We start from the raw sequence: 21168 nt of genomic DNA, 5'->3' as shown, positions 1-21168 counted from the left end.
GGATTAGTTCAAAGTAGAATAAAATATGAATTAAAATATAAGAATGAAGACGTGACATAAAAGGAACAGTTAGAAGCTTGCTTAAAGGGACAGGAAAATGTCACAACCTCCAATCACAAGATGTTCTAGCCAACATCCCTATGTCAAGTCCAAACCACAAGGTTCAAATAAAGTTCATTAATGTGCCATACCTGTAACAAAAGGAGAAGTAAGACTCCCATCTACTTATAAGGCCTTTTCCCAAAAATAACCAATAAGAAATGAGTTAAGTATTTCCGTGTTGCGCTGCTTTTGAGAATGTATAAGAACGCGTGCTTCGATAATGAAGGTTGTTCAGAATTTGCAATGTTAGTTATGGGCTAACTTTTCTGAACCTGGCTGCCAAATAAACTTTTCCTGTATCCTGAGAAGTCTAAGCCTGTCATTTTCTGCAACAAGTTTACCATGAAAACATCAGATTGGAGAAGGCTGGAACAAGCCTTTGTGAGAGGAATCTCAACCTCATGAAGTGGTTAAGTCTTCAACAGCATACGCCAAAGACGATTTCCTTGTTGTAACATGACTACTCCTATAGTAGAGGTATTAACAATTTTACTAGCAATGATGATGTTACCTAGTTTGGGTAACTAAACGTCTGCAAGAAAACAAAGTTTAGAGAGCATCAAGGATCCCTCATTAACAATTTTAAAGGTTAAATTTGAACTTTTAAAATAAGACTAACACGCCCAAAATATAAGTAACTGTTATTTTTCTTTATTTGATTTTGCTTAGCTTGGCTTTGTTTCGGTTTTAAAGGGAGGACGGTAGCACGGCATCATTTTTAGGGGTGGGAGAAGAAAAGCTCTTTGGTTACCATGGCAACATTGCTTTCTGGTTAACTGAGAGTGCCTCGCCCCGCCCGGAATGATAGACTATCGACTATGGGGCGCTCTTTATCCTCCAGCCTCTCTAGGCGTGGGCGGGTAGATGGAGGCCGGGGTGGGAGGGAAGTAGGGAGACAATTGCTGTAACGATCCCCACTGGAAAGGGCGTTCTAGACCATCTCGCCTCTCGCTCACCGTAGCTAGGGAAGGCCGCCGGCGGAGCCGAGCGATACAATTGATTGGTTCAGGGAGTGCTCAGGCCATGCGCACTAAGCGGGCCTGGAACTGGATTGGGGCTTGAGGTGGGGAGGACCCTCCCGGGGTTCTTAAAGGGCCAGCGCTAAGGAAGGAAGCTGCTGCAGCTACAAGATGGTAAGTTCCCGAGACCTCTTGCCGTGGAATCGCGATTCGGGGTTTATTTTTTGGGGGGTGGGGGTTGTCTTCATCTTTCTTTCCCCCCGCCCTTCTTGAGATAATTTAAGCTCTAAAGAAATAGCCCCCCTCCCAGCGATTGAATGGAGAATGAGATCCCCTCCCCAAATGCAGCTAAATTGAATGCAATGGGCTTGTTTGTTACAAGTAGAAAGGTATATTGTGGCTTATAAGCAGCATGCGGGTTCCCGAAAGCCTTGCTTAAAGATTTGAAAAAAAAGGTTAAGGCGATGAATTCCAGTAACGGGGACGATCCACCAATCTTCGGGTCGATGCTCCTTTTTAATGAAATTATCTGCAATTTCCCCTCGCGTCGGAAGGAAGGGGGAAGGCAGTTTTAGAACTGCTATTCTCTGCTGCCTCTTCAAGGAAATTATATTTTCTTTTTAATGAAATTATCTGCAATTTCCCCTCGCGTCGGAAGGAAGGGGGAAGGCAGTTTTAGAACTGCTATTCTCTGCTGCCTCTTCAAGGAAATTATATATATAACAAGAATGGATTGTCCTATTGAGCCATGAGGGTTGGTATTGGCCACTTCAGGGTAACCTGCCCTAGGAAAAGCTCCTTGAAATATTTTAAATTCATGCTCACAGAGAAATATTTGCATTAAATTTGCACTTGTCATTCTTTTCATGATTTGATGGAAAAGTGGAGACATGAATGATTGAGGCACATTTATAGTCTTGATAATGCAGTTCGGCACTAAGTATTAAGTTTCACTGGGGAAAACGTCCATGGGGTTCAACTTGAACTTTATCCTCTAATTAGGATCTGTTCCCTAAAAATTCCTGAAGGGAGAACTGTAATCCACGAGAATTGCTCTAGAGGTCTTGCAATTTGTGTTTTTATGGGGGGAAATGCCAACTGATTTAAATAGGGTTTTCAGTATGTGTAACTCTAGAAGGAGTTGGCAAAATCTGATGTTATGGCAGCTAAATGCTCCTTGTCAAGCAGGTGGCAGCATCTAGCCAACCTTGACTGATTAGTTCTTGGATGAAAAATCATCTGAAAATCTCAGGATGCTAGACTGGAAAATAAAATAATAATTTAAAAAACAACAACTCTGGAAGAAGGCAGTAGCAAACCATTTCATATTGCTACCAAAAAAATCCCAAATAAACTGATGTGAATTGATGTCCTTGAATTTACTAGGGGTTATCTTCAAGGAGGTTTTATTATTTTATTATTGCTCCTTAGCTGTCCTGAGAAAGAATAATTTGAAGCGCTAATATATTTTTTTCTTACTTGTGTTAAACCATACCACTGAGTATACTTATTTTCATTTGTTGTTCTGGTCTCAAAAGCATGGTTTTTTTCTATCTATAGCCAATGTTCACAGATAGAAATAGCTTGTGTACATTGCAAGGAGAGATTGGTCTGAATGGCCTTGTGGCTCCTCATTGCCTTTCTCTTCAAATCCATTCCCTTGTGTTGTTGCAACTTCTAATTCCTAACTACAAATATTGCTTAATGTTGGAGAATTTGAGTTATCTCTTTGTCTGCTCAGAAGCTGTGGGTGAAACTTTAGCCTAATCAAAAAAAAACCAAGACTTTTGTAATCCCAAGCTTTGTATTTGTGAGAGATTTTAAAACTTTGGTATGAAGAAATGCAGCACATACCTGTGTTTCTAAACCCATCAGATGAAGTCGGGATCTTCTTCTTGTCCCTAACTAAGAATTATGTGCTTTGAAGCAACTTTTCTTAGATGTTATGTTTTCTCAAAAATGCATTTTTAATGCATTACATATGCTTTGGAGGAATAGATGTAAGATAAACAACAACAACAACAAAAAAAAAACAGTTCTTATCCAAAATGTTTTGCAATCTTTTGCAAAGGGAGAGAGAGGGGGAAAGGTCCATAAATTAATCTTCCTCCAATCCTGGCTCCTGCTACAGCACAGGACAGATACCAAATCTCTAAACAGAAAGATACAGAAGATGAAAACCTCTGAATCCATTTTATTTTTCCTTGGCAACAAGATTGCGAAACTCTGTTCTCATGCTCAAGGACTCCTTGCAGGCTGAGAGCCTTCTGTTATAAGCAAATGTTTTTTGAAATAGTTGGTTTGCACATCATAACAAATGCCTGAAAGTCAATCTGTTCGGGGAAACTCATTTGTGGCTTTTCTGGCTTAATGTAATTGTGTGCAATTGTAACTCCCAGGATATATTTTCATACAGCCTTTATACACGGTGAGTATTGTAAGCATGCAGTACAATGGATTGCAGGTTGGGTTTACGAGCAAGAGGTTTTTTTTTAGAAAAAGAAATGTAATATCGTCTGTTCTAATTTATTTGTATAAGATAGAATAATTGCTTGAAAAGCTTGAAAGGATAAACCTTTGGCCCCCGTGACTGATTTGATTGGATCCTGCAACATTTTTCTGGCACATGTATATTTGCCTTCATTTGCAATATCTGTTTTGAACAGTTTTGCCAGTTAGTCCCTGAATAAAAACATCTGAATCCCTTTAGCATCCCAATCTAGCATCTAGTCCAGCATATCCATGTTGGACAACCAGGTGCAGGAGTTTTCTTCTTTCGAAACCAGGTGCGTATGAGAAATTCAAAGTGCAACATAAACACATGGACTAATGTTTTCTTAATGTTGACAACCACGCTGCCTTGGTAACTGGAAGCAATATATAGCAGTTGTGACTAATAACTACTATTCTCCATAAATTGTCTTTCCTTTTATAATTGGTCCCTGTTGCTACATTTTTAGAAATTTTGTAGCTTAATTACTCATTTTGTGAAAATGCATAGCTTTTCATATTGGACATGGGAATCTCCAATTTGTTAATTGCAGAGTGAAAAGAAACCTGCTTAGCTGTCTGATTACACATGCATTAGTTATGTTGGATCAGAGAGATTTGAGTGTTGGCCTCCTTCCTGAGGTGGATCACCTTGCCTTCTGCAATGCTAGATCTGTAAAGTCCACAAATTGTTCTTGCCTGGCTTCACCCTGTATTGAGTCACAGGTTTTTTAACTGTTTCTAACTATAAACAGTCAGTAGAGACGCACTCTAGCCGCAATCAAAGTAACATTATGGCTATGTGAAACATGTGAACATACCCTAAAACAGTGATGGTAAACCTTTTTTCAATCAGGTGCCAAAAGAGTGTCCCTGCTACCTCGCGTGCATGCATGACCACACCCGTAATTAAATGCCTCCCAGTTGTGCCCACCCGTGCATGCATGCACAATCCTGCACATGCACACATGGCTTTCTTGAAGCCTGGGGTGGGCAAAAACAGCCTCTCCCCCCCCCCCAAGGCCCTCCGGAGGCTGCAAACGGCTTGTTTTCTGGCTTCTGGTGGACCTGGTAGGTCTGTTTTTTTGCCACCACAGGCTCCGGAGTCTTTCCTGAAACCTGGGGAGGGTGAAAACGGGCTCCCTCCGCCCTCTATAAGCCTGAAAATCGCCTGGCCAGCGAGCGCATGCGCACTGGAGCTAACATAGGCTAACGTCTCGCGTGCCCTCTGATATGGCTCTGTGTGGCATAGGTTCGCATCATGGCTCTAGAATTACTAGTAGGTCTTGCAGAAGTAAGTCACGTTGAACTCAATGTATTTCCTCAGAACTTTATTTAGCACTGCTGCCCATATTGAATTCTGATAACAAGCTCTGTGTTTGGAGATGTTGCCATGCAGTATTGGGAATAGTCAATGGCAAGTATTATCTACATATGGAACCCCCCCCCCCAATACACACATCAAAATAATAAAAAGGCAGATCCAGAAGGCATCATGGTCTGGAAGGCAACCTGAGAGAGACAAAATGGGAAAGTTAGGGAATTGGAATCAATAATGGTATTCTAGTTTCTTCACTACCGGTTCAGTAGCGGCAGTGCGCAAGCACATCTGGGCATGCGCAGAACCTTCTGGGCATGCGCAAAAGGTCCGTGATGACGTCTGGGTAGGTGGATGAAGGCTTGCGCCACCGCCATTACCGGTTCGCCCTAATGGTTGCGAACCTGCATAATACCACCTCTGATTGGAATCATGGACAATCAAATGGGAATAGTTTTCATAATCATAGTAAGATTCGTTTCAGCTGAATGGGAGGTGCATTCTGTTTCATACTGTACAAAACAAGCAAATGAAGGATTTGAAGAAGGAAAGAAAGAATAAATGAAAGAAAAGTAGCATGGTAGAGATTTTTTCGATGGCAGAGTGCATAGGAAATGCCAAGGGGAATTATTTGAACAAGTTAGAAACCTTTCAACAGCAAGGATGATCGAAGAGGTAGCCAGAAGCCGGAAAAGCGTTGGGATACCTGAACGAGCCAATTTGGTCTAGTTGTTAAGGCACCAGGCTAGGGAGCGGGAGGCTATGGGTTCACACTATAAACAAACAAAATATTGCCCAGCAAGCTTGCAAGCATGGCCAGAGGCAAGGGATGCTGGAAGTGTTAAATCAACAACAACACCTGAAAGACCTTGTGTTCTCCACCCTGGAGGTATAGGAATGGGCAAGGCCATCAAGGATTTTGAGGGAAGAAAAGGATAAGTATCCTTCCTCTAGTTACATTGAATTCACACTGTGTGCGTCCCCTGATTGCCTAAAGCTTGATTTCTTTGACAGTTAATGCAGGAAAATAAAGAAAGTGAGAGTGTGAATAGGTAGACATCCTCAACTCAGATCCTTCCAAATAAGCTGAACTACAACAACCCCCAGTAAGCCTCCACTGTGTATATGCCAAAAGGATTTGGTAATGGGATCTTGAAATCTTCTCCCTACATTCCAAATATAATGGAATATATATGTATGTATTTGTGTTACAATCCCTGGTATGCCCAAATATGGGAGGGAGCTCACTACTCCCCCTTTCTGTCCTTCGGCTCATTACAGAAGACCATCCAGGCAGAAAACCATATTTTTATTTTTAATGTTGCCTTTTTATATTTGTGTTGTATTTGTGCTGATAAATAAATAAAGGGAGACTAGTATAGATCTATTTCAAGCTATTTAGCTCTCATCAGCTAGCCATAACCTTACTAGGATTTACTTACCAGGGGTTGTAACACAAATACCTACACACACACACACACACACACACACACACACACATATATATACATACACACACATTGCATCTCAAGCAGTTGAGGATTGGAGTGATATCTATGGCTGGAATAAAGAGACCTTTTGTTCATCTGTGCCTTTTTTTTCTCTCACTCCCCGCCCCTCTTCTCTTTAGAGTGAATCCCTAGTGGTTTGTGATGTTGCTGAAGACCTTATAGAGAAGCTGAGAAAATTTCGTTTTCGTAAAGACACGAACAATGCAGCCATTATCAGTAAGCTGAAAGGGAGAGCTCACAACTCTCATAAGGGGAAATAATACAGACTCATGTTCTCTACTTTGGTGGAAATTAACTTGGATTTTTGTTTCTGAATCTGTGTGGGTGTGTCAAATGCTCTTAGATTTGCTTCCAATACTTAAAGGCTTTTTTAAAAAGTGTTTATGTATATATATATACACACACACAAGTTTTAAAATGCCATTAAGTCTTTGAAACAAATCTAGGAGCATTTGATTGTATAGATTTGCCCTATTTTGAGTTGGTTTGAGTACATTGTTTGTTTGAGTACAGTGTGCTTTTGTTTTGTGCAAACAAAATCACATAAAATCCATATTTCCTGTGTAGCATTTCCATTGTTTTAGTTGTATTTGAATTACATGTACAGTCTGCGTTGCAAAATTCCAAAGAGTGCAGACTTTGGCATACAAGTAGGTTAATTGTGGTTGGCATCCAGTGGGGAATGTGAGACTTCTGTTGGCTTCAGGACCACATCAGCTTTATGCAACATATCAAAGGCCACCTTTCAAAATTGGCCAGACTCAAAGCCTGTTTTCAGAAGGGATTTCAGAAGTTTAAGAGGGTGATACAGATGTTTTTAGCATTTGTGAATGGCAATGGTGCGATTAATAAAATGAACAAAGCCTAAGCCAAATTACATATACAGGATTTTAATGCAGAAACAATAACATATATCGCCTTTGTTTGCTTGAGGGCTGTACTACTCTTGATGTGGCACACAGAAACCATTTAGATTAGGGGTCACCAATCTTTCGGACCTCAGGGACCACTAAAGTCATAATTTTAAATCCCATGGACAACTAATATGAATTTTTGAAAAAAGATAAATAGAATTTTGTGCAATATAAAAAATGCAAGTAATTTTTCTGCGGACCACCAACATTTTCTCATGGATCACCAGTTGGTGACCACTGATTTAGATCACGGCTGTCAAACTCACGGCGTTTTTCCCTTTCCAGAGCTGGGGTGGGCATAGCCTGTGTGTGATGCATCTGGCCCGTGGGCCGCCAGTTTGTCACCCCTTATTTAGATACTAGATATTTTTTAATCCCACCATTATTGTTTTTATAAATAAGTTAAAGCAGTGTACATATCTAACATTCCTTCCTATTCCAATGTTGGTAGGACCAGGATTGGAATGTTTAATGGAGAAATTGGTGCCTTGAATCTTTATGGATTTTAACTAATAAATGGTTCAATAAATCTGAGTCTCAACTTCCCTGGAAAATGCTGAGAGCCACAAATTAGATGAGCATGGACCAGGCATAGTGCTCCTTTGCCTGAATTTGATGAGTGGACTAGCCTGCTCGTGATAAAAGCCAGTGCAGCCTGATGACTACAACTTAAGACCACAATTGAGCCCAAAATTTATGTTGCTAATTGAGAAATTGGTTAAGTAAGTTTTGCCACCCTTTTCCTTGCCACATTTGTTAAGTAAATCACTGCAGTTGTTAAGTTAATAACACAATTGTTGAGTGAATCTGGTTCCCCCATTGACTTTGCTTGTCAGAAAGTAGCAAAATGTGATCACATGACCCCAGGGCATTGCAAACGTCATAAATGTGAGTCAGTTGTCAAGGAGCCAAAGATAAACCACATGACCACAGGTAAATCTGCAACGGTGTGAAAAACGGTCATAAGTAACTTTTTTCAGTGCTGTTGTAACTTTGAACGATCAATAAGTGAACTGTTGTAGGTCAAGGACTACCTGTATTTTGAAATAGTTTGTCTAATGGTCTTGTTGCATTTAGTTCATGTGAAAGAAAAAAGCAACCAATAAAAAAAGTCATCTAAGTGAATGACAATAATCCCCCCCCTCCCAATAGCATAATTTAATTTTTTTTTGTTTCCTTCTTTTTATCGTATAGTGAAGATTGACAAAGAGAAACAGCTTGTGGTTCTGGATGAAGAACACGAGGTATGTCAGTGGAAGAGGCAGAAGTAGCTTTTTGTTTTGCCAAGCTTCAATATATAATAAACATTTTGGTTGTTTTTTTTTGCTAAACATGGTCTCAAAAGGTACATTATTTATATCTATTTATATAAGTATCCAGCCAAAGAAAAATAAAGGATATTCTTATGCTAAACTAACAGATCATCATAATCTGTTTTTTTTTAAAGTGCTGGTATTGACTATAAATACAGTTTTAAAACGAGTGAAGGCGGTAATAATGTATTGCATCTTGGCTATAAAGTACATTGCTAAAATACTAGAAGTTGTTGTGACTCTTACAGGGCATATCTCCAGATGAACTAAAAGATGAACTTCCAGAAAGACAACCTCGATATCCTTTATCAGTGATCAAATTAATGTTTTGGTACATAGAAACAAGACTCTGCTGTCATTTTTTTGATGCCCAACCCATTAATTTATGTTGTGCCGCTTGGCATAGAGGTTAGAGATTAGTGAAGGTGTGCAGAGCTTTATTAGAAACTCACTTCTGGCATAAGTGTCCAGGAAGGGAAGAGATTTCCAAAGTTTTTTATTTTTATTTTCATATAAATATCCACAAGTATACCATTACATCTTAACAAACACTATTATGTATTATCCAATATTATATCAATTATTCTCACCAGCTACCTACAATAATGCTTATTTGCTCTTCTGCTTTCCATACACCGTATTATACCATGTTCCACTGTGACACTACCTCCTCTCCCTCTCTCCTCCTCCCTACCTCCTTTCTTCCCTCTGCCATCTCTCTCTTCTCTACTTCCCCTTCCTCTCTCCTTCTCCTCTCCTCTTTCCAGGGAAGAGATTTATAGTAGGCGAAAGAGCTTTATTTCCATACTGAGTTCATGCATTGCTTCAAAGCAGACTATAGTTTATTTAGTTTTAGCTTAGGGCACATGTGAACTGTGGAATATTCCACAAACCCCACTTAAGTTCCCTAGTTTCCTTACCTTTAGAACACATTCATTGTCTATAGCTACAAGTACCAGCATGATGATGGGCGAGTCTCTTACCCACTCTGCTTTATCTTCTCAAGTCCGGTTGGTAAGTGAAACTCCAGTGAACTAATTGTGCAAACTGTCTTCAGTAGAGATAAAAATATGGCTGCCATCCAAGATAAAAAGTACTTAAGGATGTGTTAAAGATTTTCATTTTGCCTAGCTGGGAAAAGTTGTTGTGTGGCTTCTGAGTGTCATTATAAGGGCCTTTGTGTTGGGTCAACAAATGCAGAAGACAAACAGTGCTGAAGCCTACCTCAATAATAGCTGTAGGAACAATAGGACAAGCAGTCTATAGCAACCGCAGATGGACTTATATACCGCTTCACGTATTTTATAGCCCTTCCTAAGTGGTCTCTATAGAGATCAACAAGTGATGGGTTATCAGAAAAGGGAGTGAAAAAACACACAGAATGGCTATAGACCTTGGTAACAATTGATTTTATTAACTAATGGGGATGGAGTTGTTTTCAGTCTCACCAGGACTGCAGAAAAAAATTTCAGAGGCTTCTTTAATGAAATTTGTAAAGACTTCAGCAATTTTGCACTTCATTCTACATTGAGTTGATGGATAACTTTTGATAGCAATTGGATTTTGAAATGTAAGGGAATTTCCCATTCCCTGATTCCAAAAAGACTGGGGGAAAAAATCTAACATAGGCATTCTGGTGATCCCTGGATGGTATTTAGAGGAGTTGGGAATGCCAGGGACTACTTGAATAACAACTAGGAGTTGCATTCCAAACTTCTCAAAATACCATCCATGGATGACCTATATTAAATTTTTTCCAGTCTTTGGAATTTTGGAATCCTTGCAAGAGGTTTTACAAGACCTTGTAGAAGAATATCAACATCTCAAACTCTAAGGAAGAAGTTGAAAAGTGCACAAGTTGGATAGGACTGCAACATTGTACTGTGGTAGATGTCCCTTCCCTAAGCCATAAAGGGGTTTTGTTTAGTTTGGTTTAATATATTTTGTGAAGCAAGTGGTTGTTGATTGTAAGGCATGGAGATGACTTCGTATTATCCGAGAACCTTTATAAATGCAACAATAGCTTAGCACCATTGGCATCTGCAGTACCCAAATAATGCACATGCATTATGATGACATAGAGGAAATATAATTTTGCATCATTTGTATAATGACATCATGATGCACATCTTGACTTACAAAGCAATGTGTGAACACTGAGGGTGTATTACGTTAAGGGCTGGTATGTCAAATTAACACAATGGGTGAACACTGTATGAATGTTAAGGGTTAATATATTAAATTAGTTACTTAAGATATATTTCCTCACATCTTAAATTACCATCTCTTCAGCACAGGGCTAATAATGGTCGTCTGTAATGTAAATAATAAGAATCACTCAGTAATGTGTGTAAACACTTAAAGTGATTTTTAGAACATTCGGTGGATGCTTATTATAGGTTTCCAGTCTGACAAGATGGTATAGACTGTGGAACATATGTTCCATGTTGAATGCTTTTGATGTACATGAATAGAATTGGCAGCTGATGTCTTCAGTAAATATCTTTTTACTAGCTCAAAGAGGATAGTGAAATAAGTAAATGGTTGATCAGATTTCATTTATATGCGTGCAGAATGCTAGGCAACCTGGTGCCCTCTATAGCCCCTGCTATTAAAAGATTATGGAAGTCATAACCCCAAACATCTATAGGATATGAAGTTGTGGATTTTGGTTTCTTTTATAAGCATGTATTCAAACATCTATAGAATGCTTTTCAACCTTCAAGCACAGATATATATTATCTTCAATAAGCAGAAATAAAAACACCAGCCCCTTAAACTAAAGCATTAAACTAAATTAAACTAAATCAACATTTCTTAAGATTTAAAACCCCAGACTAAGGGTGCTGCCACAGAAAAAAATCTGATATAATGCCCACCAATATAGTACTTGTAATAGTTTTAGATAAAGACTGTAAAGTATAGGCATATTCAGGGGGCAAAAAGCAGAATATTTCAATATTTTCCAAGCACTTCTTTTAACAAATACCTACTGCTACTGCTAACTGAATCTTTCTTGGTGTGCAGAATTATCTAATCAAATTTTCTTCAAGCTGATGTTTTCGAGATGTGTTGGAAGGCTTCAACCCCTCCTAGTTTCTAGCCAGTCTGTTGTGAGAATTGGTCTGATACATCTGGAAATCATTAGATTGGGGAAGTTGTTATGTTAATTTTAAAGCAGCAAGTAGGATAAGGAAAAGACCAGTTGTTTCTTGCATATGCAGTAAGAACTGAGGACAAGTAGCTAAATAGACTGACTGATGTGATTTTATTTGTCTCTGCTTGCCTCCCTCCCTTTTTACAATTATAGGGTGTAAGCCTGAGCAACAGATGATGTATGCTGGCAGCAAAAATAAGTTAGTACAAACAGCAGAACTCACAAAGGTAAAACTGAAACAAATCTTGGATGCATTTGTTGTGAAGTTAATGTATTCCCTCTTGCCTCTAAAGAGTCTGTCAATTCAAATTCTGATATTTGCAGGATGTGCATAATCTGATACTTACCAAACTTTGATCTCAAGAGAAAGCTGAACTTTGTAACATGTACTATATAATCTTTCTGGTATCGCTTTTCTACAAGAGGGCTTCATATGCAGCTCTATGCTCATTGGAGATTTGGCTGGTGAATGTTGATCATTAACTATGCAAATTGATATTTTATTTGGCTTCCTGTAGCCATAGGTGGCAAATAATGGTTCTGGGACACAAGTAGCCCAATGTCGTTGGAATGCCCTTTGAGCATAAGTTTGAGAAACATTGATCTAGAGCAGGGATGTCAAGCTCACGTTGTCACAGTGGGGGTCACGTGACGTATTGGGATTTCCTTCGCTAAACTGGGTGTGGGCGTGGCCAGCGCGTGATGCATCCGGTCCATGGGCTGAGAGTTTCACAGACCTGATCTAGAGAATAGAGAGATCACAAAATAACTACAACTGTTTCATTCACCCTTCCTTTCCAGCTGTGTGTTTCTTTTTCTGCTTCAAGAACATGGTGTATCCCAGCAGAGATTTTGTGGGCAACTTAGTGCATTCCATCTTTCCTGGGCTATTGCTCCTTCAAGAGGCTGATGCACATTCAAAGTATTTTTGAGCGCCAGCTTTCAGTGTAGTATAGTGCAATATTAATACAACATTGCAGTTTTCAATTCAAATTGCACAGAATTTGAAGGATGCTTTTATAGTTTTCTTATGTATAATGTACACTGAAGATGGCATTTAATTTCATTGTACGAGGTGCAATGACAAACTACTACACTACAACTACTACTACTACTACTACTACTACTACTACTACTACTATTACTACTGTAAAGAATTGGGCCACTTTATACTGCACTTCCATATAGTTGACTTCCTCTTTTTTCCATTCCTAACTGGTGAGCTTCAGGAGAATATCCCAGGGTTTAAGCCACAGATGATCTTTGTGTGATTTAGTGTTCTCCCTCATAATGATTAATGCATCTATGCGCAGAAAAAACTAAAATGCTGGGGAGAAGGTTTTCACTTAGATTCCTCCTTGATCTGCTGTCCAAGGAAAGAATGGATTTCTATCATGCAAGACTTACTGTGTTCCCCAAAATTACAACATGTCCTGATAATAAGACCATGTCATATTTTTCATATGGGCAAAAATATACGCTCTCCCCCAATAATAAGCCCTCTGGACAAACCCCCCCCCCTCCAGCCAGGCAGAGCGCCACTCAGCAACCTAGCGATATCCCGAACTCTGGAGATCCGCTGCCGAGTATTCCCGACAGCGGCCGCTCTGGGACTACGCTCTATGTGCGCTCTATTGTTGTGGGCTGGCATGCGAGCTGGAGGCAGAACAAGTGCTCGTGCAACCTCTCTTTCCAGCCGGGCAGAGCGCCACGCGGCTTAACGCCTTTGGGTCGGTGAGTGGCGCTCTGCCCGGATCTTCGGGGCCTGCTTGCATGAGAGCAGCCACCCGGCAACCCCAAACCAATAACCCCCCCCCCGATAATAAGGCCCAAGCGAAATTTTTTGGGGGGCAAAAGAAAATAAGGCCCTGTCTTATTTTTGGGGAAACACAGTACCTGCAACTAAAAAGGTTCTGCCTTGATCTCGAGTGTCCTGTTTGTGTGGGAAATAAGTCCTAAGCTCATACTGTAGTTTGATCTGCTGGTACACTGTTTTGAAGGCCCCATACCAAATGGCAATATGTTTTAAAAGACGTCCAACTTTAGCAGTTTCTAGGTTGAGGATAGATGATTGTGTGCTTTTTCCTGGACAAATTTATCTGCATCAGTAATGGTAGATTTCTTAAAAAGTTAAATGAAAAATACATTTCACTGTTGTTCCGCTTACTTCTTGCCTACTTTTTCCAGCTATCAGGCCTTTAGTTCGGCCATTACTGGTCGTCTTCTCCCCGTCCGATCCCTTAAGAGATTTCTCCTGCTTTGCATCATGAACCTCCACTCTCCGTGCGTGATCTGCAGAGCATCCACTTTTTGGTGTCCCTCCAAGACCCCCTTTTGGTTACAAAAGCCCACCAGAAGGCTGGAAATTGGCTGTGCGCTACGGAGCTGCCCGTTCGCAAACCTGCTCGGTCTGACAGCTGGCTACTCCCCCCCCCCCCTTACATTATCTAATATCTGTTTATTTCCTTTTGGACTAGATGACTTGTCTTTTTGGCTTAGCTCATACAGCATGCTAAACCGTAATGTAATTGTCCCAAAGGTGCTCTCCACCCCCCACCCACCCCCAGGCAACTGGACTTTCTGGTTTTTCTTTGAAGAAGTTTCTCTTCTTATCCAAGAAGCTCCTTCAGCTCTGTGCAGAAAGCACAGCTCCAACTCCTCAATGAAAGAATTAGATTAATTTCACAATTGAGGGTTTGAAAGAGAGAGTGGAACACATGCTCTCAGAGTTGAAGAAGCTTCTTGGATGAGAAGCGAAATGTCTTCAAAGAAAAACCAGAAAGTCCAGTTGCCTCTTGAAAAAAGCACCTTTGGGACAACCATGACCTGGATGACTGAGAATCTCCATAGACATAATGTAATTGGTTTAAGTTTGGCTTAGTGGGTTGTATCAACATAGTCAACTGTGGTTTATCCTTTTAACTGTGTCTTGATGTACTTGCTGAAACTATTTTTGTTTCTGGATTCCTCCCCCCCTCCCCTCCCCAGGTATTTGAAATCAGGAATACAGAAGATCTGACTGAGGAATGGCTTCAGGAGAAGCTTGGCTACTTCCACTAAAAGAAGAATTAAGCGTCCCGTCCAGTTTGAACTGGAACCAGACATGACTCCTGCTTTCTAAACCTAACAAAAATGCACTGTATTTACAGTTGTTTTCCTGCAATGTTTGTATGTATGTACATATATATATGTATATATTTGTCTGTGCAAAATTTATATACACGAGGGGAAGAAATATCTCCTGCTTAACCAAACTTTGCCCAGGATTATTCCTTTCCTTCTAATTGTTTAAAAGGGAACAATTTCCTTCCTGCAGGGATTTTTTTTCTTTCCATTTTGCACTTACATGACTAATATTTCTATCTGGACTAATCAGAACTGGTAATTGTTTACAGCTCTGGGGCAGAATCTCCAAAGGGACACATTGTGCACTAGTTCTTGTTTATATCAATGGATTGTGTACTCCAGGGGTGTCCAAACTTGGCAACTTTAAGACTTGTGGACTTCAACTCTCAGAATTCTGGAAGTTGAAGTCCACAAGTCTTAAAAGTTGCCAAGTTTGGACACCCCTGGTGTACTCAGTCAAGTAGTCTGGAAACTTACAACAGACACCCCTCCCTTTGAGCTACAAGTGCATCTTCTTTTAATAGAAACTGGACATTAATGATAACTGGACCTAATAGTATATGAAAATAAGACTGAATCCAGTGGCATGAAAACGTTTGAATTGGGCCAACTTATTTTAGGATAGATACTTTAGTATGCTTCCTAACATCTCCAGATGGGGCTTTCCTTTTCTTTTAAAAGACCCCCGTTATTTCGAACCTTATATTTCCACTTTGGGTCAAAGGTTTAACACTATTTTTGTGTATGTAAAGGGTAGCATTTTTACTAATCAAATAGAAAGTAGATTTAAAGCAACCTCTTAAGGGCTTGGTCACATACCGTAATGGACTTCCATTCCAAAAGTCTTTATATGTAGATCTATTAATATAAAAGTCTTGACTTTTCTGGACTTTTTATGCAAGCACTTCTCAATCTGCGTGCCTTTTAAAAAAATCTATCAAATGATTGTAAGAAAGTCTTACACTGCCATTTAAAAAAAAAAATTAAATTTGATACAGGTTAACTTTGTCTAAAAGTATCACCCTAGCAGCATCTGATAGCTTAATCTCTCTTTCCATTAACTTCAGCTGTAGGTGCATACACTCTGATTTATACTGCTATGATTTAAGGCAAAATGCTCTGTCTGGCTAAAAAAAGAAAATTAAAAGCCAACACATATTTTGAAGTTAATCAGCGTCCATCACATCTCTGCATTCTGTCTCTCAATAGACAGGGCTGTGTGTGTATGCCTGGATTCTTACAAATACAACGGAAGAAAGAGGTAATCTATATCGTGCAGAATTTGGCTTCCTTAACTACCTTGGTTTCCTTTTTGTACTTTAAAAATATGTAGCCAATGCCAGAGGAATATCCATTGCAATGCAAGGGAGAGAGCAGCGTCTTGGTGTCATGCTTAACATTTTGTGCTTCTCCTTGATTGGAGCTTCAAAATAACATATACAGATCAAAGAATTCCATCCTCTTTGATCTGGAATTACTTAGCTGCAAAACTTGATTCTCCCTTAAATGCATGATGTGGCCAATAAATTGGCGATATAGTCTTTAGAGACAGACAGGTGAGGCCTTTCCTGTCTATTGTTGTTATGGTTTACCTAGGAAAGAGATTCCTAAGACTAGTGGTAGCCAAATGTAAACTGATGAAGGAGCAGAAAAATACGTTGTTCCCTAAACTGATAGTTAGTCGATCAAACTCTACATGGGTTTTCCTCGGCATGATGCACTATACGTGAATTATAACTGCAGCATTCCAAAATCTCAACATATCCTAGGTCAGGGGTGTCAAACTGGCGGCCCATGGGCAGGATGCATCATACGCAGGCCATATCCATCCCAGCTGCGTGAATGGAAAAAACATTGTGAAACATCATGTGACAGCAATGTGACGCCACGAGTTTGACACCTGTGTCCTAGGTCATCTAGTTGGGCAAAATGTCAGATTCTGTATACCAAATCTGATACCAGTTGGCATTAATGGGATTATAATTCTGGTAATATGATTTCTCGGAAGCATTTTCTCCCAAATACTTTCTAGTTTCCAAAAATTTCTCATTGCCAGAACAAAGGAAGTAGTAGTAGCTTTTATATTTTAGTAGACTAATTCTTGTTCACTTTAGATAAACCATGCATTGATTGGGTTATGCCTTTTTGGAAGCTGAGTGTGTTGCAAGCTGCTTACTTGCATATAATTGGGCTGGTCATTTTAAAGAGGACAATTATTACTGATAGGCAAAACTGCTATGCTTAAAATAACATGATGAGGCAGACCTTTATTAAATGTCATAGAAAAATATTAGCTGTCTTTTTCTTTCTTGGCTGTCTTCTGTTTTAGTAGGAAAATATAATCCATTTTATTAAAGAGCTGTTCTGAAGCCACTCTGATCTCCTTGCAGGGGGCATATTTGCGTTCATCGTATAAACAGTTATTTCTATACAAGACTTGGAACTGGGGTTCTAGTTTCTTGGGCGTTTGTGAAAGTGACTAGATATACCTAAAGTAAAACCTGTACTCTGAGAAAGTAAAAACCCAGATTTTTATGTCATGAATGCTACATTGGAAGAATGAATTTAATGCAGATAACCCTTCCAATGAATCATGTGTAGGGGAGCCCTCTGTAAATGATTTTGCAATGGATCATTTAGGCTCTGGTCTAATTGTTCCATCTTGAATGGCATTACAATGAACTGCAGCTGTGTTATCCCTAAACTACCCCGTTTCCCTGAAAATAATCCCTCACATGCGCGAAAATAAGCCCCCCCCAAAATAAGCCCTTTCTGAAAATATTGCAACACAGTAGCAGCCATGAGGTGACCATGCTCACTGCCTCCTGCACCTCAAAAATAATAAGACTTCCCCAAAAATAAGGCCAAGCAATTATTTCGGGAGTCAAAAGAAAATAAGATCATGTCTTATTTTGGGGGAAACATGGTATTAATAAAAGTACAAATAGTACAGAGGCTCTTTTACATGGATATTGGGGGAGTCAGCTTTTTTCTTTGGTGGGAGGAGGATATATATATACAAATCCTTTATGTACCAAATATGTCTGAAGATTCTTTTGGGCTTATCTGCCTTCTTTACCACTCTTTTGTTAGTTGTTTTTTTAAACCAGTGTTTTTTCTAGGAATATTTTTTTTCTTAAGCGACTGACTGCAGTCAGTCCCTCCTCTAAGGTGATAATCCTTCGATGCTCTTAATTTGAATGTTTTTTTCCCCTCCCTTTTATTAGAGTAGACACTCAATCAACTCAAGAACTGTACTCAGCTTTTTGTGAATCATACTTCAGAGTTAGTGAAGTTAGGTTCAGTTTTCGATAAGTGTCAAGAGTTTTAAGAAGTAAATTGTAAATCACCCATTTTGCTGGTTAAATACCGCAGGAAACCGAAAGCAGGTTATGCAGTCTTGGAAGTGCTACTAAAAGGATTGTTGGTGTGCCCACTGCTACATGGTCTTCCCGGACCATATTTGTGCCCCTATGGTGTAGGATAAAACGGAGACTGAAGTGACTCTGGAAGATGAATTATCTGTCAGAAGGATTTAAAAATTAGAAATACTGTTCAGTTGTCTGTAAAGTTTGGCAAATTTGGCAAGAAAAAAATAGGTAGCTGAGCATTGCTTGGAATTACGTTTGGTCAAAGTCAGTGAAGGAAATTGCAGGCTTGATTTTAGGTTTAAAGAGTGAGACTAAGCGCCACAATTTGGAAGCTGTTGTCTTTTCTAAGCAATTGCTCGTCCCTACCCGGCCACAGTATTTTATTCTGTGATGTCTTTGGGGCGTTATGATGTGAACTATAGGTATTCCTAAATGGAATTCTGTTTGCAGCCTGGAAACATTGACATCTTCAGCTAATAGGAGATTTTTCCCCCCTGCTCCTCCCCTTCCTCTCTGTTTGGATCTTGAAGGCGCAACATGTGAAGAATTTCCATCACAATATGTAGCTGTAACAACTTTTTGAATACTAACTTGTTTTTAAATCAAATCTTCGTGTGGATATTTTAATCAGCTGTTAAAAAGTAATAATACAATGGGATGATAAATTTATAACAATGGCTCCATTTCTGGTCTTTCTGGTAGTATTTCTCATTCATCTTTTATAGATTAGAATTGTCAGTATTTCAAAATGAGGCCAAATACTTGGTTTTGAATTTTTTCTTTTTCCCCCCTCAAGCCTTTTTCACATATTACATATACATAATACATGTTTCTTGCAGCATATAAACAACAGAAAGATCCTAGCAAAAGGGAAGAATCACAGACTACCTGTGCTTTTAATATTCACGTTGCAGTTGTATGAATCAGTTGTATGAATGTATCCCGCTTTTCCTGCAAAAGCTTGTTTGAACTTAAGAAATATCATATCTTTATGCTTTATTGATAGTGCCATATTCACTGGATAATGTGAAACTGGCATTTGGGAATCTTTCTGTTACTCAACACTAGTCAACTTTCGTGAAAGCATGTGGGATTTAATTCATTCTTCTCTGTTATGACCCTTTCCAGAAGTGTTGAGTGGCACCAAATTAGGGAAAGTTAATCTAAGTGAATAGACATGGCTTGTTATGTACATGGAAGAATGGCTTTTTTCCCTTCACCGATGGAAGGTTAGGTTCTTGTGTGAAACATGTGAAAAGGCTTTCATAGTGTGTAGGGTTTTAAAAAAATGAGAATCAGACTACTAATAAAACTGGGCAGATTTGCTGAAGTCCTGGTAGTTGTGCACCACTTTATATGTTGAAATCAGATCAGTCCTATATGGAACGTCTTTTAGGGAAGTTAATACAGTACCTAATCTGGGTGTAGTAATTTGATGTACACATTGGAAATGTACAAAATTGCAGCGCTATTGAGAAAGGAAAATTGAGGATATAGGTAAATTATAGCTCATTTACCATCTTCTCTAGTTGTACCTGAAAAGTATGAGCTGTAGCATCCATAGTTCAGACAACCTTGACTCAACCTTCCTTCTGGGTCTTCGGCATAGAGTTCTTACAATTCCAGGTATCTTAGCTACTATACTTGTTGGAAATTCAAGGACATATAGTCTGGATACATCTGGAGTTCTGGTTCAATATAGTGCTAATTCTGTCCACAATCCAGAGTTCGATCCTGACAGGCTCAACTCAGCCTTTCCATCTTTTTCAAGGTTAGTAAAATGAGGACTCTGATTGTTGGGGTCAATATGCTGACATTATAAACCATTTATAAACAACAGAAAATGCTGTAAAGCATTGTGAGCAGTATGTAAGTCTATTGCTCTTGCTAGTATCTGGTAGAATAACCTACCCCAGTTGGCACTCTTCTGATTTATCCAGACTCTAGGTCCTTGAATTTCCAACAGGTATAGTTCTAGTTTGGAATTCTATCTCCAACACATCTGGAGGTGCCACACTGAAGATCAATGCGCATTGATCGCTGGAATACCAGTCTTTTCTAGCCAATCTGAAAAAGGCTGCAGATTAAACCCAGGACCACTCTTTCTTGCTTCACTCTACTCCCCTCTCCAAAGCTGCAAATTGTTAGTGAGGTTATTGGTCTCTTTACAATAATATATTACCAAGTATTGACTTAATATAATTAAACATTGCTAATGCTGAAAAGTTGTTCTGTATGAGATAAGAGCAACAGTATTTTACAGAAAGGAAAATGCACCCAGATATTGAGAGACAACTGCAATATGTATTTTTATTGTTCACTGAGCTGATTGACTGACTGGAGAAGTCCTGACATTTCTGTGAAATTATCCAGCTTGACAGGTGTTGCAGTGATTGGGGTATTTTTTTTTAATGTTCTGCTTAGTTGATTTTTGCATGTTTTTTAAAATCATCATTTTATTTTTGTTTGGCAAAGCATGGAGCTTGTATTGGTATCGATGATCATACAATGTTAATAAAACCTGTCAAACTCCCTGTCTTTTATTTTTAATGTGATATAATAAGCTTAAAGCAGGAAAGCAGGGTGGGTGGGTGGGGAAACTAAGGTAGCCTTGAAAAAAAAAACCTTTGAACAAGAGCTCTTCCTATCCAGGATCTCCCTTTTGACAATAAATTGATTGGACTGTTTTAAGATAAAATAACAGGATAGGATGCTGACCCAGTTTGGGTATGCAAACTGGGTATGCAAACTGGGTTAGTTAGCTTCTGACGAACAAGGATGTTAGCCTCTGCTTGTATTGAATACAAATTGCCATTTTGTCCTATCCAAACCATTGAAGGAAGTATTTGTAAAAGAAAAAGACAGGCGTTCAAGTACGCAGAACTAATCTGTCTGGCTAGACTGTTA

The 21168-nt window shown here is 39.2% G+C and overlaps 1 protein-coding gene across 2 annotated transcripts; it reads left to right on the top strand.

Moving 5' to 3' along the window:
* The first annotated feature begins 1018 nt into the window (after positions 1–1018).
* GMFB (glia maturation factor beta) lies at positions 1019–20795 on the top strand. 2 transcript variants are annotated; one of them, XM_081933918.1, is made up of 8 exons: positions 1019–1235; positions 6500–6596; positions 8489–8538; positions 8856–8907; positions 9541–9621; positions 11918–11991; positions 14753–15236; positions 15352–20795. In XM_081933918.1, exons 1-7 carry the CDS (start codon positions 1233–1235, stop codon positions 14822–14824), a joined length of 429 nt encoding a protein of 142 aa, XP_081790044.1. In that variant the 5' UTR covers positions 1019–1232; the 3' UTR covers positions 14825–15236; positions 15352–20795. The 2 variants fall into 2 exon arrangements, with proteins under 2 accessions (XP_081790044.1, XP_081790043.1); XM_081933917.1 differs by lacking the exon at positions 1019–1235 and adding an exon at positions 1364–1450.
* The last annotated feature ends 373 nt before the right edge of the window (positions 20796–21168 follow it).

This window comes from Natrix helvetica (genome assembly GCF_964273705.1).
Source record: "Natrix helvetica genome assembly, chromosome: 1".
Classification (NCBI taxonomy): domain Eukaryota; kingdom Metazoa; phylum Chordata; class Lepidosauria; order Squamata; family Natricidae; genus Natrix; species Natrix helvetica.
This window is presented reverse-complemented; position numbering and strand designations above follow the sequence as displayed.

Excerpts from the sequence above, each read along its gene's own strand:
- GMFB (XM_081933917.1), top strand. The coding sequence starts at position 1,379 with ATGGAGAATGAGATCCCCTCCCCAAATGCAGCTAAATTGAATGCAATG. Across the intron at positions 6,597-8,488 it reads GAACAATGCAGCCATTATCA|TGAAGATTGACAAAGAGAAA; the intron begins GTAAGCTGAAAG and ends TTTATCGTATAG. Across the intron at positions 11,992-14,752 it reads AAACAGCAGAACTCACAAAG|GTATTTGAAATCAGGAATAC; the intron begins GTAAAACTGAAA and ends TCCCCTCCCCAG.